Source organism: Carassius auratus, chromosome 42 (assembly GCF_003368295.1).
Source record: "Carassius auratus strain Wakin chromosome 42, ASM336829v1, whole genome shotgun sequence".
NCBI classification, from domain to species: Eukaryota; Metazoa; Chordata; class Actinopteri; order Cypriniformes; family Cyprinidae; genus Carassius; species Carassius auratus.
The window spans coordinates 12,343,433-12,363,897 of NC_039284.1; the positions used below are offsets into that span (position 1 = coordinate 12,343,433).

Sequence of the window (20,465 nt, forward strand, 5' to 3'; positions counted from 1 at the left end):
TGTCAAATATTTAAAGTTTGCGGCCTGGAATCTTTATACTATGTCTGAGAGTTTTACACACCGGTCTGGTTATCCTAACATTTTCTATTGGATCAGGAATGATGGCATCTATGTGTGTTGAGCGGTGGTGATTTCCGGGTTCAGTACCACTGAAGTAACCTACAATCTCTTGTCCTACTACTCCATTGAGGTTTCTGTTCCTCTGCTCCTCATCATTCCCTTCTATGTGAATATCATTTGCCAGAAGAAGCAGTCATGGCAGCATTGGGGACCAGGCAACATGCGAGGTCTGGACAAGACCATCTGGCTGATTGCTGTTTTCATTGCCAACTTCCTGGTGTGTTGGGTGCCAGGGCAGCTGCTTCACATCATTGCCTGTATAATTTTCTTCAGTTTGGATCACTGCATAAATGCTTGCTGGGTTGCATGGGTGGTCAAACTGTTCTCTGAATCCTCCAGAATACTGTACTGCCTCGATGTCTTGATCCTTTAATTTTCCACATGCAGCAGGGACACAGTGATTTGTTTCCTTTGGTTGCATTAGTAAACTGGGCTAGAAAGTTCTTGCAGGTAGGTAAGAAACAAGATTTGGGAGGGTCTTCAGAGAAACCTGCCAGTGTCATCCAACTTAATGGTGGTTCCAAAGGCAGAATGGAAAAAAAACTCAAACTAAGAACATTAAAAAAGTGATGTTTTTAAAGACCACCCATAAATGTCTAGGTACTCAATTGTAAGTTGATGCATTTAATGTTTTCATGTTCTTGACAGAAGAGTGTATGCCAAAACACATTTTATTTACGTATATTTACACTTTGGTTTGAAAGCAAACAATGCATCAGGGCAGTGTGGAGGGTAAGCCATCTGCGTACAACTCAGATTTGCCAAAATAGCACTATGTTAATTTGGAGAGACACAGAGGAGAGGAATTGTTGAATAAAGTCGTTATTTTAGTTTTCTTCATGTACAAAAAGTATTCTTGTCACTTCATAAATTTATGATTGAATCACTGATGGCAGATGGACTATTCTCACGATACTTTTCATACTTTCCTGGACCTTGTCACTGTTATTTATTTAGCAGTCTATGGGACAGTTTCAAGCCTACTGATTTTCATCCAAAATATCTTAAATTGTTTTCCGAAGATGAACAAAGCTTTTACGGGTTTGGAACAACATTGGGGTGAATATTGACAAAATGTTAATTTTGGGTGAAGTATCCCTTTAAGGGAATGATAAATGTTGCTTTGTCATTTAGTTACAACTGTTTTCAGTCTGAATGGCACAGCAGGCTGGATTTGTTCTTCGTCATAAATCTCCATTTGCCAGCCATAAATATCCTTATTTCTAATCTCTGCATCATTCATTCATATATCCCAACATTTGGCATGTGCATGAAAAAAGCTACATGGGTATTACAGAATGGCATCTGGCAAAGACTGGAGAATTGCAACCATGCAATGTTTACATTGGAACCATTGCTGTAAAATTCAAACAACATTTATCCTGTAGATGGTATGTTACTGCTCCAAGGTTATATACCGGTATTTGTGCTTTGTCCTGAGCTTAAACCAGAGCGGAAAACGTTAAAAAACGAGTTTCCAAGCTTAAACTGAATTATACAGTTGTGGGAAATGAATACGATAATGCGACAGTTTTCTACTATTCAATTATTTGCAAACATCAAAATAAACACTTTGCCTAAAGTAAACTAATTGTATACATATGTGTATTTAAAGTATAATGGTTAAGTGGCTAAGGCAAATTTTTATATTAATTAAGAGAGGCACGCAACATTTTGTACTCCTGAGATATCAAGTCGCGTTATCTTATTTATATTCAGGAGCCAAGAGGTCCCCCATAACATAAATCGTTAATTGGCCAGCTGCCAAGCGTCCGCCTCCCGATTTTAGCCTTTCAGCCAATCAGAACAGCCGACTGAAAAAACGTCGCCTTGCATAATTAATATTCATGAGCCTTGCCTTTACAGTAGTAGGGTTTGTAAATACACACACCACACCGGTGAAGGTATCACGACTGGAGGTTGTTCGCGGAGCTTTCACACCGGCTCGCCGTCAAACTGCTGATTATACACGAAACATGGTCCATTTGAACAAATGGACGTCAGTGAGGAGCACGTCTCTCACCGACAGGACTGCAGCACAGGATTTAAAGCTCCGATAGTGGTGGATTGGTTTAGTATATGAAATAAACACGCAGTGAACGGATCATGGCTTATTTTAAACGCGTATTGTTTGTCTAATTGATTAACGACTGTGATTGTAGCGCCCCGCCATTTGTTTGTTGGAAATATTGAATCAACAGCGCACCAAATCAAGATGACAGGGGAACACACAACTATCAAAAGTCGGATTAAAAATCAGATTCCTTCGCCTTTCATTAAATTGAGAAGAAGTAAAGCTGGAAACAACAAAGAGAATCTCAGGGATAAGGTACAGTGCACTACTTACATTAAATTACATGAAGCACGTATGTAATCTGTTATCTGCAGCTGACAGTGTATCCGATAGCTGGGATTTTCGGCAGTTTAATGCAAGGTGACAATTAATTGGCACTTATATGTCAAAATGTTTCCAGGGTTTTGTTGTGTAAACTTCACAAAGGCATGATGTGGTTCTTTCAGTACAGTGCAACAGCAAGAAGACTAAAAATTACTGACCCATTTGCCACATGTCACAAATCATTTCAAGCCCTGCTAAATGTCATGCTGGGAGATTATAATGCACGAAAACAATAATAATATGAATGGCCCTCAATTAATTAAACACTCGTAATGTTGCAGTGAAAATAAATTGGTCAAAAATGCGCTGCAATATACAGAAACCCTCAATATAAGATAACATAATATTGAGTGCATTTTCAGTTTGGGGATGAGGGCACCCTTTATTCAGTATATAATATATTTAAAAAAATTCAAGCAGTGGTAAAGTGCATATTGTGAAAATATAATGCTCAAATATGCATTATGATTATTGTATCCAAGTATTAATTAAGCTACTGACTGTTGCATTCCATTCAGATTGCCTGTTTACTGCTGCAGACCCTGGCTTGGATGACTGTACTTCCGTCTCATACACAGGAGCCTTGTGGTTTTATGATTGTTGAGGCTGTTGTGCAACTAAAACAAATGCCTTGAATAACTCTGAGACCTCAGCTGCATATGATTTGTTGTTCATAAATTGTACACTGTTGTTCTCACAAGCACATTTTCTGTAACCAAATCCATATCTATATGGAATGTCTCTTTAGTCTGTATTATAGTGTTTATGGTGCTGGATAAGGCATCACTGATATTATTGCTCATTTTATGCCCCATCTCAAATTAAACTTATTCAATTGTATTATATTATATTTTTAAAAGAATAGTTCACCCAAAATGTTACATTTGCTATGGCCATTCAATAGATGACCTTGTTTCCTTATCAGAAAAGGTTTGAAGCTCACCAATGGATCCTCTGCAGTGAATGGGTGCCATCAAAATGAGAGTCTAAACAGCTGATAAATATATCATAAAAGCATCATTCACACATGATCTCTTAACAGTAATTTACCTGTTATTTACCAGTAAAGACTGTGTGAAAGGGGCTAATGAAGGAGGGACACAAGCTGTACTGTGGGACAAGAATATAATAAGTAATTTTAAACATTTATGGTTCCTGATTGCAATGCACAATGCTTCAGAGAAGTCACCCTATGCAATTACATTTCATGCATTTAACATGCATGTCATAATAATAATAAAAATTCAGTATCAAACCGTGATGATCACTGCTGTAGAGACAATAATTTTTACATACCATTTAAGCGCTATGCAAAAGACTCTGTCAAGGTGTCTTTGTTTCGTACAAAAGAGGAGATCTGTCTCTCTTTTTGCCTAAAGCACTTTAGGAATCGCTGGTGTACATAACCCAGACAAAGGAATCTGAGCTTTTTGTAAGACTATACATCAGTTGATCTCTTAGACAGGGCTCTATTTTCCAAGGTTTACACACTGTATGAAAATGAAAGGTGCTGTGCAGTTCATTGACTCCTGGCTCAAGGACTTTGCTGTTCTCCGGTGATCCGACATACAATGATTGCAAGAAAGTTTCTGGAAAAGTGCATGACACAGCCGTGGGTTCAGAAATTCCCATTAGAGATGCTGGATGAGAAATGGTTTAAAAACAGCATGCAATTGAAAATGAGCTCTTTTTCCGTTGTTACAGCACTCTGAGACACAGTGGATATATGGAGGTCTGTCAAAACAACTTTGGAAAGATGATAAATCAAAGCAACAACCACAATTATAGTGTTTTTAGCATCAGCATGTTCAGCACAAATTGTGGTAGTACTGAGGCTACATCCAGCTTACAGTAGGATAATGGATGTACATGCATATAATTTGATGTCCAAACGCTGACTTCAGCTTTTTGATTTGTTGAAACCTGCATTTTTTGGGAATAAAACAGTAGTAAACGGAAAGACAGCTTGCGTCCTTATTAATGAAATGGTCTAAGATGGCAGAAGACCACTTTTATAAACCGGGTGTTGTTCCTTTCAGTTCTCTCTTGACCTGTACTTGAAGTGGCCATGACTGATATGAGAGTGTTCTGAGCTTGGATATGGCCATGCTTTCTTTGAAGAGATGGTCTAGGCAGAGGTTTTAATGCATAGAATAAAGGTCTCAGATGTTGAAGACAGGTGTAGATGTTCAATAAACTGGTTTTTATGTGGTTTTCACAGTGCATGTGCATTCCTCATTGTTTTTTGCTGGAATGATAGTATGACATTGTGTGTTCATCTTATACATATTATGCATTATACATAATCTGTAATTATGGTAGTAACAACTTTTGAGTAATGATTTACCACATTTTTATAAATTAGTATTAGTCAGTGCTTATGCAGTTGTAGTGTAAATTTACACTATAATGGGAATGTTATTCACACGTTACCCAGCCAGTTTACTGTTTGCAGATTTAAGCATTTAATATTTAATCTTGTTTTTGTGCTTCAAGAACATGTTTCCTTCAGTTTGAACAGTTCAGCACTATTTAAAGTCTCATGGAAAATTTTGAATATTTAATTAATGTTTTAGATATTTTAAAATATTTTGTATTTTAATTTATATATTCAATTTATATTTTATATATTTTAAAATATTTTATATATTATAAATTTTATATATATATATTTTTTTATGTATATTTAATATGTATTGTAAAACATTAATATTTTAATTTATATATTTTCTTTATTTAAAAATATTTACATTTATTTTACATTTATATATTACATTTTTGTGTTGTTCATATTCAAGAATAATTCAGTGTTCAGACAACATTCAAATAATGTGAAGTGCCCATCAAAACTTTTATTTTAATGTAATTCCTCAGGTGACGTTGGAAAAAGTCCTGGGAATCACTTCCGTCGCGAATCGTGCTTTGGCGTGTGACCCACATTCAGGACTGGTTGCCTACCCAGCCGGGTAAGTAACTCAATTTCTCACAATAAGAAAAGTTTTTTTTTGGGATAATTTTGTGACACTTGCCTGAAAAACCAGGTAAACGTAATCAGTTGAATGATGATCTATGATGGTGAGTCAGATCTCATTTTGGAGGTAGTTTTGTAGCACATTGCTAAAAACAGAGCTTGGTGACTCGCAGAAGGAAGTTCTTACTGGCAAAAGAAACCACAGAGAGAAAAAAGAGGAGAGTTAAGAATCTGATAACAGTTGAGTGATCTTAGTGACGTTAGGTGTGGTACAAACAGGAAATGCAGGATTTAGTCTAGCGTTTTACAAAGACAATTTGGCTTTTAAAATATCCTGTAGATGTTCGTTCTCTCTCCAAAGCATGAATGCAGCTTGATTTTGATATTTTTGCCCCCCAAATGTATTGAATTAGAGCAGTGGCCAAGAATAAAAATTGCTTTGGCTATTTAATCTCTGGAAAAGTGCACCTGGTCTTGTGATTTATAGTATAACACGTTATTACAATCACAAAGTTTTTGAAACAAAATGTTTCCAGACTTGCACAATAGCAATACCACAGTATTTATTTAATTACTTTGGAGCATCATGCGTCATCATGAGTGGCATTTATTTTATTTGAAATAGATTACAGTTCAAAAGCTATAGTCAGTGGGACTCCAGTTGTGCTGTTCAGGTATATAATTGAAAATAAAGTCATAAAAGTACTGTGTACAGTATGTGTACATTACTGTTCTAAGGATTGGGGTCAGTAAAGTTATTAATACTTTTATTCAGATGCTTTAAGTTGATCACTAATGACAGTAAATACATTCTTTCTATTCTTTAAAGAATCCTTGAAAAATGCATCTTGGTTTGCACAAAAATATTAAGCAGCGCAACTCTTTTCAGCATTGATATTAATAAGAAATATTTCTTTAGCGATTTTGTGAGATCAGGTGACACTGGAGACCAGAGTAATGATGCTGATAATTCAGTTTGTATCACAGGAATAAATTACATTATAAAATATATTATAATAGAAAACGAGACTGTTAGGATAGTTGATTGTCCAGCTGATGAAACACTGAAAATGCATGCTTAATAAACATAACTTATAAAAAGTTAAACATGACCTGGCTAGAACGGTATTATGTATTGAACAAATCTGCAAACTGTTGACTGCAGTATAGGAAGGTACAGTAGAAGTGTTCTTTTTATTTTTAAGGCTCACAAAGCTTCTATAACAAACCTCACTCGATGCTAAGTCAGCAGTTTGATTGAGCCAAGCGAGCATTTGGTGCTGATGTCTTGGCTTGCTATAGGTAGGAAAATTAGCGCAGGCTTAAGCAGCTGTCACAGATCCACTAACAGACCCCACACGTCTAAGAGATATCGAGCCAGTCCTTTACGAGGGCTGTGAAATGCATTTTCTTGTTTGAATACTGTGCCGATGCTGTAAACAAATGTGAGGTTACCTGAGGTAGTATACTGTAGTATGTTTATGCATGCACTGTTAATGTAAAGGAACCAAGTCTGCATTGTTGTAGTAACTGTATATTCCTCCACAAAGCAGATGTTCCCCAGCATTGTGTTGTCCTGCAAGTTTAACTGTTTATTCGATTTATTAGATCATCTAACTTTAAGACTAATGTGAGGTCAAAGTGCATTCAAAGCTTCCGAGATTAAATCAAATCTTGGATTATTATTATTGAAATGAAATATGAATGTTAATTCAAGTCTAAAAGAGCTGTAAACTCCTTCTGGACTGTATTAATTAAAGATGAGGCTATTTGCAGGAAGTTGTCCTATTTTCATGAACTGTACCTAAATTTTGCACTAGATTTGCTTAAGTGCAGTCTGGTTCTATCTGCATGATCTCAGTATGTGCTACAGCTTTTGTAGGGCCAGTATGATTTAAGATTTGGGTCACACCTGCAAAACCGCTGTAGCTACACATATTTGGTGCCACTAAGCTTGTTTGTTAATAAATGCCACCATATCACAGTGAATTTGTTTTTCATTTGAGTTTTTGTTATATTATTTTATTATTTTATACTTGTTTGGCGTGAATGGACCATCAGCCAGTAATGCATTTTGCTTTTTGGTTTTTAACCTTAACATCAAAACATACAATTCTGTCGTTTCCTGACGTTTTGTATTCCTGTTCTGAAAATTAACACAGAATACATACATAAATACACACACACACACACACACACACACACACATATATATATAGAGAGAGAGAGAGATAATAAGGAGTGCAAAATTGATAGGGAAAAATGACTAACAAATATATTTAAGTTTTTTAATTTTATAATTAATTAATATTGCATTTTTTCATCACAGGAATAAATTACATAAAAATTGTTATAATTGTAATAATATTTCACACTATTGCTGTTTTTACTGCAGTTTTGATAAAGTAAATGCAGACTTGGTGAGATTAAGAAACTTTCTTTTCAAAAACATTAAAATATCTTAATACGTGCTTTCAATAACATAAAAAAAAATCTTGATTATTAACTTTATATATTACATATTACCTGAGTTTCTTTCTTGATGACACCAGGAAAGTGTTCTAAGAAAGTAAAAGGTGTCCTTTTTTATATTATGCTGATTTAAAATGACCTTGCTGTTGAGCGAGCCATTTCATGCCCTTTTTCAACACCCTGCCATGATTCTCACAATGTTTTGTTTTTAATATTTGTCTTAAGGAGAAGTACTGTAACCCTTCATATTAGGCTTTGTTGTGCAGTACAGTGTCAGTGCTATAAGAGGGGTGTACTTTGTGTGGTTTAGGACAGTGTCTTCTGCAAAGCCAGGAAAAACCAGTAGAACCAGAAGCAAACAGCAAAAGCTGAGTTACACATGCCTTTTTGATCTCTTAGCAATTTTTTTTTTTTTTTTTTTGTAGATACAGAGGAAGTAAAATTTTCTCGGTATAGTTCTCAATGCTGTGAATTTGCAGGCTCATGAAAAAACAAAACAAATGACTTGCATGCATTAAAATCATATTTATGTATGGAACACATGTACTGAAGTAAACGGATCAATTTATTGCAAATCTACATAGTCATTTATAGTATTAAGGCACCCTTAGCTAATTTATCAATTTCTGCATGCAGGAACATCTGTGAACTGTATTTGAGCATTTGAATGATGAATGAGTTCTGGTGTAATGTGGCGGTCACTGTAGAATAGATATGAGCGTAATGAATAAATGGCCCTCTGTGTTAATCAAAGATACATGAAAATGTGTGTGCTGCGGCAAAGTGGGTCAGTAGAGCAGAACGGACGGATGATGGATATGAGGAAGGGAGGAAAGGGTGACATGGGCAGAGTAAAAAAATAAAGGAAGGTTGTAGCAGTAGAGGTTGATTTAGCATTGCTGTGGTGTGTGTGGTCGTTCTCTCTGCTGCATTGCAGTATTCAGCACTCGTGAGGCTCTCCGGCTTCACACACACACAATCCCTAATGACATCTCACGCTAACACACACATGCTCCGAGAGCAGAGCCGCAATCTAAAGACACCCGTGGGAATACCAAACAAGTAGAAGCCACTCATGCCGGAGATCATTTTAGGATAAAATAAAATACAAGTATCATTTTTATTCTGACTCTGCAGTCATGTACTTGAAGAATGACAATAATTGAAAATCGTAGTTGTGTTGTACAAGCAGTTTGGCTACTTGTAAAAGTGTATAGATGAGTGCTGAATTCAACTGATGAATATGCAAAACACACACACACACACACACACGTATCTCAACATCAGTTTAACTCATAGGCTAGTGACAATGCCCCTGAATTTTTGAGATACCCCTACCGGAGGTAGAACTAAACCCAACAATGTTTTTCCTCATCTCTAAGGTCTCCCATATATGAAATGGATTCTTGGCTAAAAATATTTTACTGCTAAGATTGTTAAATTAACAGATATTGTTATACACCACAAAATCAATAAAGGATTAAAATATAGCCTGTCCGTACGGGAGTTAAGGCATATAAACTAATGCAGATCAATCACACAAGCTCTGAGAGCTTTGAAACTTGACATGTTTGTAGTCAGGAAGTTGATTTAACTACTAGAAAAGACTGAATGTGAATATCTTGATGTATGGAATAAATAGACACATGTAAACAAATATCTAAAATAAGCGGACATGCACAAATTTAATATCTATGCAGAATGTTTTCATTTACTTTGTGCTTGCTTTGCCTGGCATTATCATAGACACACATATGATAGCGTGTTGGAAAGGTGGGGTTGTGCTGAATCCAGCAATACCAAATATGTAAATATAGCATGACAAATATGAGTGTTCTGTCACTCAATGTATGAGGTGTCCAAAATGAATGAAAATGGAACACTGACATAATTGAGTCCAAACCCATTCATTATCAGTGGTGAGGAGAATGTTGAGAAATTCAAATATAAGAGACATCAAAAAATATTTAATATGGCACCTTGTACTATATGGAAACAAAGATTGAAAATTTGAAATCGAAAGATAACACCTTACCATAGCACAAACAGGAGACCAGGAGTTTTAACTTAATGAACTTTTTAATAAAACTATAACTTAACTTCACACAATACAACCTAAATTACTGTCTTAAATAAAACAAATGGCAATCTAACTAAAGAAACAAACACTCTTCAAGGAAATAAGCCCTGTCTTCTCAGGCTGTTTAGTTTATTTTCTAGCAGCAACCATTTGGAACATGAACTGCTTTTGGTAACCATTGGAGAAGGGTCTGGCTGCAGACTTGCACTTGCACTCTCAGACACTGCTTCTGCTAGCGACGTCACTTGCAGTCTTTATTTTTTATTTTGTTCTATTTATTGATAACTTTTTGTTTGAATTTCCCAACATTTTATAACAGTTGCCATGTGACGAAGACAAGAAAAAATAAACTAAATTACAATGTCAATTGCAATCGCTACTTGCACTCTCCGCTACATGTGACTCCACTTGCAATCAACACAAATCGTGCATGTTGCCACTGGAGACAAGACGCTGTGGTTGTGATTAAACGATTAAAACTAATTTAGTACTATAACGTACAGGGTCCTGCAAGAAAAAGACAAGCACAGACCTTGGCCACAGAACATCAGAATATGAATGCAATGAACAAAGTCTTTCGTTACGCGTTTTCCTCCTGTAGAAAAAAACTAACACTTAATATGGCATAATGTATTCAGACACATTAAGTTCAATTAAAAGATCAAATTTGATATATAGTTATTATTAAATGTACTGCAAGGCAAGCAGATGGCTATGAACACAATGTGCAAACTTTGTCCTCCCATACAACATAACGCTTAATGTGGCCTAATAACAGACTAAGATGATAAAGACAATTTAGTAGGCCTAGCCTAGCTTATATGTCTTGTTGTTGCCTCTACGTATATACAGATCAGCAAATATGAACGGCATTATGCATTAAGTGATTTTAAAAGGATCAGCTCCGTACAGGCAAGCAGACGAGTACAGAACGCAGTGCGTTAAATTGTACATTAAACGTTTTCCTCCTATAGAAAATCATTATAAATAAAACACATAATGTAGGTTAATGGACAAAGACAGTGATATAAACAAGTTGTAGACAGTTTATTCAATATGGAAAAATGCTTAATGTGAAACTTTGCGTGTTGCGTTTATTCTGGGCTCACCTGCTTGCCTGTACATATTAGTTATGTATTTTAATAAAGTAGAGAAGCATGAGTTTGGCCTTTCTTATCTATGTCCATTATGCCACATTTTGCAGTATGTGAGGAAAATACTATATACATATTCCTTATATTAATGAACTGTACATTTAATTTGATAATTTAATAGCATCTTAATATATTAAGCCATGTTAAGTGTTTTTTTTTCTATGCTTAGCTAGAGACTTTGTGCAAATGTTCATATTCTGCTGTTCTGGCCATGGATTTGCCAGTCTTGTCTTTTTCTTGCAGGACCCTGTACGTTATAGTACCAAATTAGTTTTAATAATTTAATCACCACCACAGTGTCTTGTCTCCATTGGCATGCACGATTTGTGTTGATAGCAAGTGATGTCACAGGTAGCGGAGAGTACAAGTAGCAATTTCAAGTGACATTGTAATTTAGTTTCTTTTTTCTTTTCTTCACCACCTAAATGTTGGGAAATTCAAACGAAAAGTAATAAAACAATTCAACAAAATAAAAAATAAAGACTGCAAGTGATGTCACTAGCGGAAGTGCAAATGTCTGAGTGTGCAAGTCTGAGAGTGCAAGTACAAGCCTGCAGCCAGACCCTCTTGAAACATTTTGGGGTCAACCCCCCATGATGTTACAACTGCAACACACCACTCATCCACATTGTCTTCAGTGACAAAGTGGGTCATATTTGGACAGTCTGGGAAAGGGCGAGTAAAACCCTGTGCAGGTCAAGCCCACTGAAAGACACTGGCATTTGGTGGCATCGGCACAGTTTCCGTCTGTACAGTAGAGGTGGGTGAGGTCTCTAACTCCTTTAGGTGCTGGTGCCTTCTGGAACATCACAGATTAAATGCAGCCACCTTCTCTGAGCCTCCATCCTCTACCAACTGGGTTCCAGAGAAGAGTTTTGGCCAGGTGGCTGTGATGCCACTCTACTGTTTGGTACACGGCTCTCAGCACATGTTGCTGGAAGCCATCTTCTGTTGGGGGTAGATTTGCTGCTGACACCTCAGCTCATCCAGGTTGGTGCTAGGATGCCCATCTTGGTGCCTCTTCTTTGTCTTTCAAGATCTTTGATTGAGTGTTGGTGGTCATATCTATCAAAAACTATAACGACACAGCTGTTACCTTCCTTTCCCATTAAAGTTGCAATCTTTTTCCAGACACACTCACCCAGGTCATTGTACGTTTGAAAGGCTGAATCATTGAGCATTTGAAGAAGATCCATGCCATCAATGATATATGCTGATGGTTCTTTTACACTTGGCAGCTGCTGTTGTCTTCTTTATGCTTCCATCATCAAAAAACAAAGAGGGTGGGACAAAATCATGTTTAATCTGAGATACGAGATTTTTATGACTTGGGAGCGGGGAGATACGAGGTTATGCACTCATTGATAAGAATGATACACACACAGACGTCGCTGCTGCCAGCAGTGTTCATCAAAGTCTGCGGCCGTGTCGAGCCTTTTGACAAGAGATAAGGCTTTAAGGGGTAACTAAACCCCTGGTCAGAGCCTGACTCCACCCACTGGCAATATTTGAAAAATGCTGAAAAGTGGGCAGAGCACAGCGGAGATAGAGGGGACAAACCAAGGGCAGGGCTGAGCCGGTGGGACAGCTGCTGTTAGAGTCGCTAAAATGGAGAGTGACTCTAGTGACGCAAGTAGTTTTGCAACAGAGCGTTCATTTGAAGTAGAGGACTTTTCTCCCCAACCTTCACCTGAAGTGGAGGATGTCGAGGTGTCTGAGGACACAGGGCCAGGGCCTGAGCCATATCATTTCAAGCCACTGGCTCAAACTGCGGTCTTAACTCCCGGATTCTGATAGGCATCCGAAGATGTTAGCGAAGCAGCCGCACAAGAGAGAATGGGCCAGTCTCCGAGTAAGGCACTGCGTCGCTTTTCAGCGTGAGCTGTGTGGAGCATTACAGCTGTGTGGAGCATTACCGAAGCATTACAGCTATGGATTTTTAACAAAACAAGCCTACTCAAATTTATCTAACCTAACTATTTTCATTCGTTATTGTAAGAAATGAAAAAAAAAAACAGAGTTATGCAAAGATAGGCTTACTTGGCGCCAGTAGATTTCTCCCATAAATAAAACCTGTTAGCCTACTTGGGGCATTTTACATGCACAGTGCCAACTTTGAGTCAGTAAAATAATAATAAAAACAATAATTTAATGATGGTATCCAAAACATTTAATTCAATACAAGTAGAATTAGAAATTAGATACATTTTAAAACTTCAATGCACATGTATAATAAGCCTAGTAATAATAACCCTAGTACTATCGATCATAACATACTTCTACAGAGACTGGAAAACTGGGTCGGGCTTTCTGGGATGGTACTCAAATGGTTCAGGTCATACTTAGAAGGGAGAGGCTATTATGTGAGTCTAGAAGAGCATAAGTCTAAGTGGACGTCCATGACATGTGGAGTGCCACAAGGGTCAATTCTTGCACCGCTCTTGGTTAGCCTGTATATGCTTCCACTAAGTCAAATAATGAGAAAGAACCAAATTGCCTATCACAGATATGCTGATGATACCCAGATTTACCTAGCCTTATCTCCAAATTACTACAGCCCAATAGGAGGAACTTTGATGACATCTTTGTACGCATACGCGAGTGGTTGTGTGGCAACAAAACAAACAGTATGGCGGGCTGTAAAGACGCAACGAGCACTTTCAAGAGAGTTAGCGGGCGAAATCCTCAATATATAAGCACTTTAACATCGGAAGACCGGAGGAGGTTTGGAAAGAAGCTCAAAATTTGTATTGGTGACAAAATCGAAGTTATTCAAAGCCCATATGAGATCTGGGATGACAAAAAACGTTGGTCCGACTCGCCCGTGTCTTGGCCACGAATCTGCTGGGGAGACATTTATTCTTATTTAATAGAAACCCCTGGACCCTTCACTCATGAAAGATTAAAGGCTTTCAAAAGTCTGAAGGCCTATGATTATTTTGTTTCTCGAAAAGTTGGGCCAATCTTTTCTGCCAAACAGAAAGCAGTGATCGTGCTAAAAGCAGAGGTTAGACCTGGCCAAGCAGAGTCACAGCATGATTCGCATCTCCCGTGGGTGTTCGACAAAGAGAACGGCGAAATAATCACTGCTCACTGCGACTGCAAAGCCGGGTAAGTCTTCATTGATCAGTGTTCTTATTTACTTATTTATTTACTGAAAATGTAGTGACTGTTGTACCAATTCAATTGTTTTCAGTGTGAGACTTTCAATGGCGTCTGTACTAATGGTGAAAAATTGTATATCACAGCTTACACATTTCTCCTTCTTTCAAATCCAGTCTTGGAGAAACATGCAGTCGTGTAGCAGCTTTAATGTTTAAAGTAGAAGCAGCTGTCAGGATAGGACTTACAAATGCTGCATGTACTAGTGAGGCTTGCAGCAAAGCACAGCTACAGAATGATGTGAGGAACAGTTTGGGACACCTGAATCAGAAAGCGAAAACATATGACTCGGTTGATTTGACTCAGTTTTATTTATTTTTATTCAATCTTCTATAAATACATAGTCACTAAGACTTACCATGAACAAAATGTGCCTCACAAACTCGATCAGAAGCTGCAGGCTTTCTTCGGAACGTCCAGGTTCAATCGCCTAATTGCACGCAACCATTTCTTTCATTTTTCGCTATCCTTTTCGGAGGGAATTCGAAAAAACTTTTTATCAGGCCCCCAACTAACCGTACAATCGACCACACAGCAAGAGTGAACCATCCTCTTCCCTAAATCCTCCTCCAAACGTGCAAAACAATCAAATTACAGGTATCTAGCGGTGTTTCCTGCCACACGATTCCCATGATGCAACGTGACAAACATAAACAATGACGTCACAAAAGATCCGCCTATTGACTCCCTTTGCCAATGCATTGATAAAATTAATAGCTGGATGTGCCAGAACTTTCTTCAGTTAAACAAGGAAAAAACTGAAGTCATTGCATTTGGAAACAAAGATGAAGTGTTCAAGGTGAATGCATACCTTGACTCTAGGGGTCAAACAACTAAAAATCATGTCAGGAATCTTGGTGTGATTCTGGAGACCGGTCTGAGTTTCAGTCATGTCAAAGCAGTAGCTAAATCAGCATACTATCATCTCAAAAATATTGCAAGAATTAGAGGTTTTGTTTCCAGTCAAGACTTGGAGAAACTTGTTCATGCCTTTATCACCAGCAGGGTGGACTATTGTAATGGGCTCCTCACCGGCCTTCCCAAAAAGAGCATTAGACAGCTACAGCTCATCCAGAACACTGCTGCCAGGATTCTGACTAGAACCAGAAGATCTGAGCATATCACACCAGTCCTCAGGTCCTTACACTGGCTTCCAGTTACATTTAGGATTGATTTTAAAATACTTTTACTCGTATATAAGTCACTAAATGACCTAGGACCAAAATATATTGCAGATATGTTCACTGAATATAAACCTAACAGAGCACTCAGATCATTAGGATCGAGTCAGTTAGAAATACCAAGGGTTCACACAAAACAAGGGGAGTCCTCCTTTAGTTACTATGCTGCCCGCAGCTGGAATCAGCTTCCAGAAGAGATCAGACGTGCTAAAAGACTAGTCACATTTAAATCTAGTCTCAAAACCCATCTGTTTAGCTGTGCATTTATTAAATGAGCACTGTGCAATGTCAGAACTGATTGCACTATAATTTCACTTTTTTTAATGTAAAATCATTTTCTAACTGTTTTTAAATTCATTTTAGTTAAGTAGTTTTTTTCATAATTTTAAAAGTTTTAAAATTGCTTGTCTTTATTTTTATTATTTTTCTTCATGATTATTTTATGTAAAGCACTTTGAATTACCATTGTGTATGAAATGTAGTAATAGTAATAAGTAGACATTTAAAATACATCAATAACTGATATCATAGTTTAAAATAGATAAAATCTGAGTTAAGGCTTGCTTTATGTGTTGCTCGATGAGGATTTCTCAATCCTTGCGACTTTAAATCCTGAGGACACAAAATGCCGTGGAAGTTCCTGCCGCAGAGTGAAGAAGAGGTGGAGTTACGAGGATTCTCAGACAGTTGAAGTGTCCAATGGAGTTAAGAGATTTGCTCTCAATCTATTTTCAACACTTTAGATTGTTTACCACGTGGGGTTTGACCAATAGCATTGAATTGTGTAAAAATATGAAATAGACAAAAATTTGGACATGCGAGGATTCTGCCCGTCAGTGACGATATTTTAATAAAGGTGTTCCATTCCAATGTTAACCTGATTCAATTGGATCTGTGGTTCATATGAATTGTATAGTATACTGTGCCTTATGAAATGTATCATTATTAAATGTATCATGAATATAGATCAGCACTTACCTAATGTAAGTTACTTTGCAGTAACGATGAATTTGTCAACATTCTTCTCACCACTGATAATGTGATTTGGACTTGAGGCTATTTTGTCCAGCGTTCTTTCATTTTGGACACCTCATACATTGAGTGACAGAACATTTCTCTTTTATCATATATTTACTTATTTGGTATTGCTGGATTCAGCACAACCCCACCTTTCCAACAAGCCATCATATGTGTTTCTATGATAATGCCAGGCAAAGCAAGCACAAAGTAAATGAAAACATTCTGCATAGATATTAAATTTGTGCATGTCCGCTTATTTTAGATATGTGTTTACATGTGTCTATTTATTCCATACATCAAGATATTCACATTCAGTCTTTTCTAGTAGTTAAATCAACTTCCTGACTACAAACATGTCAAGTTTCAAAGCTCTCAGAGCTTGTGTGATTGATCTGCATTAGTTTATATGCCTTAACTCCCATACGGACAGGCTATATTTTAGTACTTTATTGGTTTTGTGGTGTATAACAATATGTGTTAATTTAACAATCTTAGCAGTAAAATATTTTTAGCCAAGAATCCATTTCATATATGGGAGACCTTAGAGATGAAGAAAAACATTGTTGGGTTTAGTTCTACCTCCGGTAGGGGTATCTCGAAAACTAAAGCACTTTTTGACCATTTGTCACTAGCCTATCACTTGAAGGTCACTGCGGAAGGATGATTTTTGCAAGGCTGGTCTGTACGAAAGCAGTGGAATCCCTTTACTAACATCTTTCTTCTACAAGTACATGGTTAGTGATATATACTGCATAAAGCTGATGGTCACTTGAAGGAAGTAATGTTGCCATCTGTGATCCAGGATGACCAAAACTCTGACCAAAACTAATTTTCACAGGTTGAGAATTAAATAAGTCAATATTTGAAATAAAAGTTTAACAGTTTTTTTTTTTTTTTTTTAATGTTTTTCTGTTTTAATATATTTTCAAATGTAATTTATTCTGTGATGTAAAGCTGAATATCATTACTCCAGTCTTTTCTTTTTTACTCAAGGGAGTGTTTTGAAAACCTGTTTATCCTTTTATTTATTTTATTTATCCTTATTTTTGCAATTGCATTGGGTGATGATAGTGGCACAGAAGAGATGAGCAGGAAGGTTGCCTAAGCACATCATAGTAGCAGGTATTCCCTACAGTGCATGATCCTCTGCCATCTGAAAGTGTGCTGACTGCTGGGCCCAGACGCGCAGGATTAGGACAACCTGGTCACCATCTGTCTGAGGCAGAGGAGCGACCAGGCTTGGGTCACTGGGGAGGTCTGGCTAATAGCCAGACTTACAGCTGGGCTCAGTCTTGGTTGTGATGGGGAGTGATGCCTGTGTGTGCGCCTCACCACCTGTCTGTGTTTTATCCCACTCACCAGAGGAAGGAAGACTAAAACTGTCCATATTTTGATCTGCCTCATCTTGAACCTTTGTTCACACACACACACACACACACTCACACACACACACACACACACACAGAGACGCACACAAAACTGTCTACAACCAGAACAGTTGTTTAACCTGAGAGACCATAACACAAGCTGTTTGTGATCTAGTTATCTTTAGCCTTTGCTATACATCAGCTTTGGGCTTGTTTTAAGTACTTTCTAGAATGAATAGACAGTTTCTCACTGTTTTGTATCACACTTGATGATGTTCACAGTAACGCTGGTTCAAATTGTGATGTGAAAATCTGCATCTTTATAAGAAACAAAGACATAAATGCATTTTTAACTTCAAACTGTTGCTTCTGGCTAAAGAAAAAGAAAGGTATTTGAAAAATATCTAAAGAATTTCACTTATGAAATTCTTCATTCCAAAGTGACAGCAACATTGAATACCGACTAACTGTTTTGGATGTCCATAAGTACTTTGCACAGAGGTGGGTAGTAACGAGTTACATTTACTTCGTTACATTTACTTGAGTACATGTTTTGGGTGACTAATACTTTCGGAGTATATTTAAAGACGGGTACTTTTACTCAAGTACATTTTTTGTGAAAATACTGTACATTTACTTCGTTACTATTGGTGACCCTCCTCTTGTTATCTTAATGCAATACAATTTATAAATGCTTCAGTTTATTCCAAAAGCCTTCTACTTTTCGCTAAGCAATGAGCGATGCCACTTCGCGAATTATTCATTCTTTTGAGTCAATTATGTTCAAAGACTTTGATCAAACCATTTGGCAAACAAGTGAATTATTTCGCGAATCGTGAATGATTTGATTTTAATGATTCATTCAGTTCCCTGCCGCACACACTAAGCCGTCTGAAGCAGTTCTGACTCAAATTTGTAACAGAAAGTATAAGAATATCAAGAGCATTGAAGACATGGCTCTGGATATATAGTCAATTGAAAACAAATCTGCAAAGGCTATTGTTTGCTAGCGATGAAGATCTTCATTAGATGAACACCGCGTGCACTATCTACAGTTCATCAGTTAGATAGGCTACATTCGATTACAGCACACAATACCAATATGACATTACCAGTTTGTTGTGTGTGTAACTAATTAAATACAATGTATTGTATGTAGGCTATAATTTAATTTATCGATGCAAATTTTCATCAGCTGTTCCTCCAGTTTTCAGAGTCATGATCCTTCGGAAATCATTCTAATATATTGACTTATTACCAGAGATGGAAACAGTTTTACTGCTTAATATTTTTTATTTGATTATTTGATGAAAAAAAAGTAGGGATGCACTGATTTTGACCGATACCAATAACCGATAATTCCTTAAATATGAAAGCCGATAACCGATTTGTTGGCCAATAAATCTAAATCCGCATTTTTACATAATTTTTGAGAACCTGATTGCCAAAAAAGTCTCCCCATTAAAGCTAAAAAGAACATATTATATGCTATATGCTTATATATTACATAACTTTTATATATATATATATATCTAAATAAAAATTGACTATAGATATACAGTATATCTATAGCTAACTGTTTGTATGTACTTTGTGTATTATGTGTAGTGTTAACTGTAAGTTTGTCTAATGGTACACTGTGTGTACTGACCATATAAATGTGCATATTGCACACTTTCACCCATTGATGTCTGTTGGTTATATGTTAACTGTTTCTGGAGCTAGCTCCCAAGAATTTCACTCACCAAAGCACATGTGCTGTGGTGATGTGACAATAAAAGTGACTTGACTTGACTTTACTACATGATCCAAAGTAACTTGTAACTAACTACTTGAGTTTTTTTTTTATCCAATACTTTTTTACTCTTACTCAAGTAATTACTCAGACTATTACTTTTAGTTTACTTGAGTAATTTTTTTCTATAAGTACTTTTGCTTCTACCCACCTCTGACTTTGCTATCAACATGTAATGTCACTGTATCTGTTTATAATAGTCTGGTTATGGAGATATGGAGAACTGTAGAGGGTTTGGTGGCCTAAGATCACTGAAGCAGTCATTTGCTTGATCTGTGCATTGCTACACTTCACTTGGCTTATTCGATTCACTGCTAGGTGAGATAATGAGCTGGATCAGCTTTTTCTGGGTTTCAAGAAGCACATGATGGCACACGTGGGCCCTGCAGAGTTTCACAACAACAGCCAATATATTCACGTGCAAGATACATAGTCATTACTTGATAACTTGTTTTACGCAGAATCTCATGATTCATATAAACTTCCTCATTGCCGAGCTTTTCTCATAAAGTTCTCATGTCTGAAATGGTACAATGACATTCATATGAAATCAGTCAAAATTGTATGGAACTCTGCTGAAATCTCCAGATTTTCGTAGAAATTTGAGTTTAGCTCTGGGCTGAAACTGTATAGTGAAGAATTACCAAAGAAAAATAAAAGATTTTAGTTTAGTTTCAGTTGTAGACTTTGGTGGTGGAATGTTTATCCCAATGCTCATAGAGTAAAATGTGAGAATTAAATTACA

The 20,465-nt window shown here is 36.9% G+C and overlaps 1 protein-coding gene across 7 annotated transcripts in view; it reads left to right on the forward strand.

Annotated features, from left to right (window-relative positions):
- The first annotated feature begins 1,998 nt into the window (after window positions 1-1,998).
- Window positions 1,999-20,465, forward strand: part of LOC113060675 (mitogen-activated protein kinase-binding protein 1-like) — a 47,651-nt gene continuing 29,184 nt past the window's right edge. For 4 of the 7 annotated variants that reach the window (XM_026229792.1, XM_026229794.1, XM_026229795.1 and 1 more), the window contains exons 1-2: window positions 2,000-2,449; window positions 5,393-5,484. In XM_026229792.1, the coding sequence (XP_026085577.1) occupies window positions 2,336-2,449; window positions 5,393-5,484 (206 nt within the window). In that variant the 5' untranslated portion in view covers window positions 2,000-2,335. Of the gene's footprint in view, window positions 2,450-5,392; window positions 5,485-20,465 lie in introns of all 7 variants that reach the window. The other 3 variants (XM_026229797.1, XM_026229796.1, XM_026229798.1) reach the window with 2 other exon arrangements.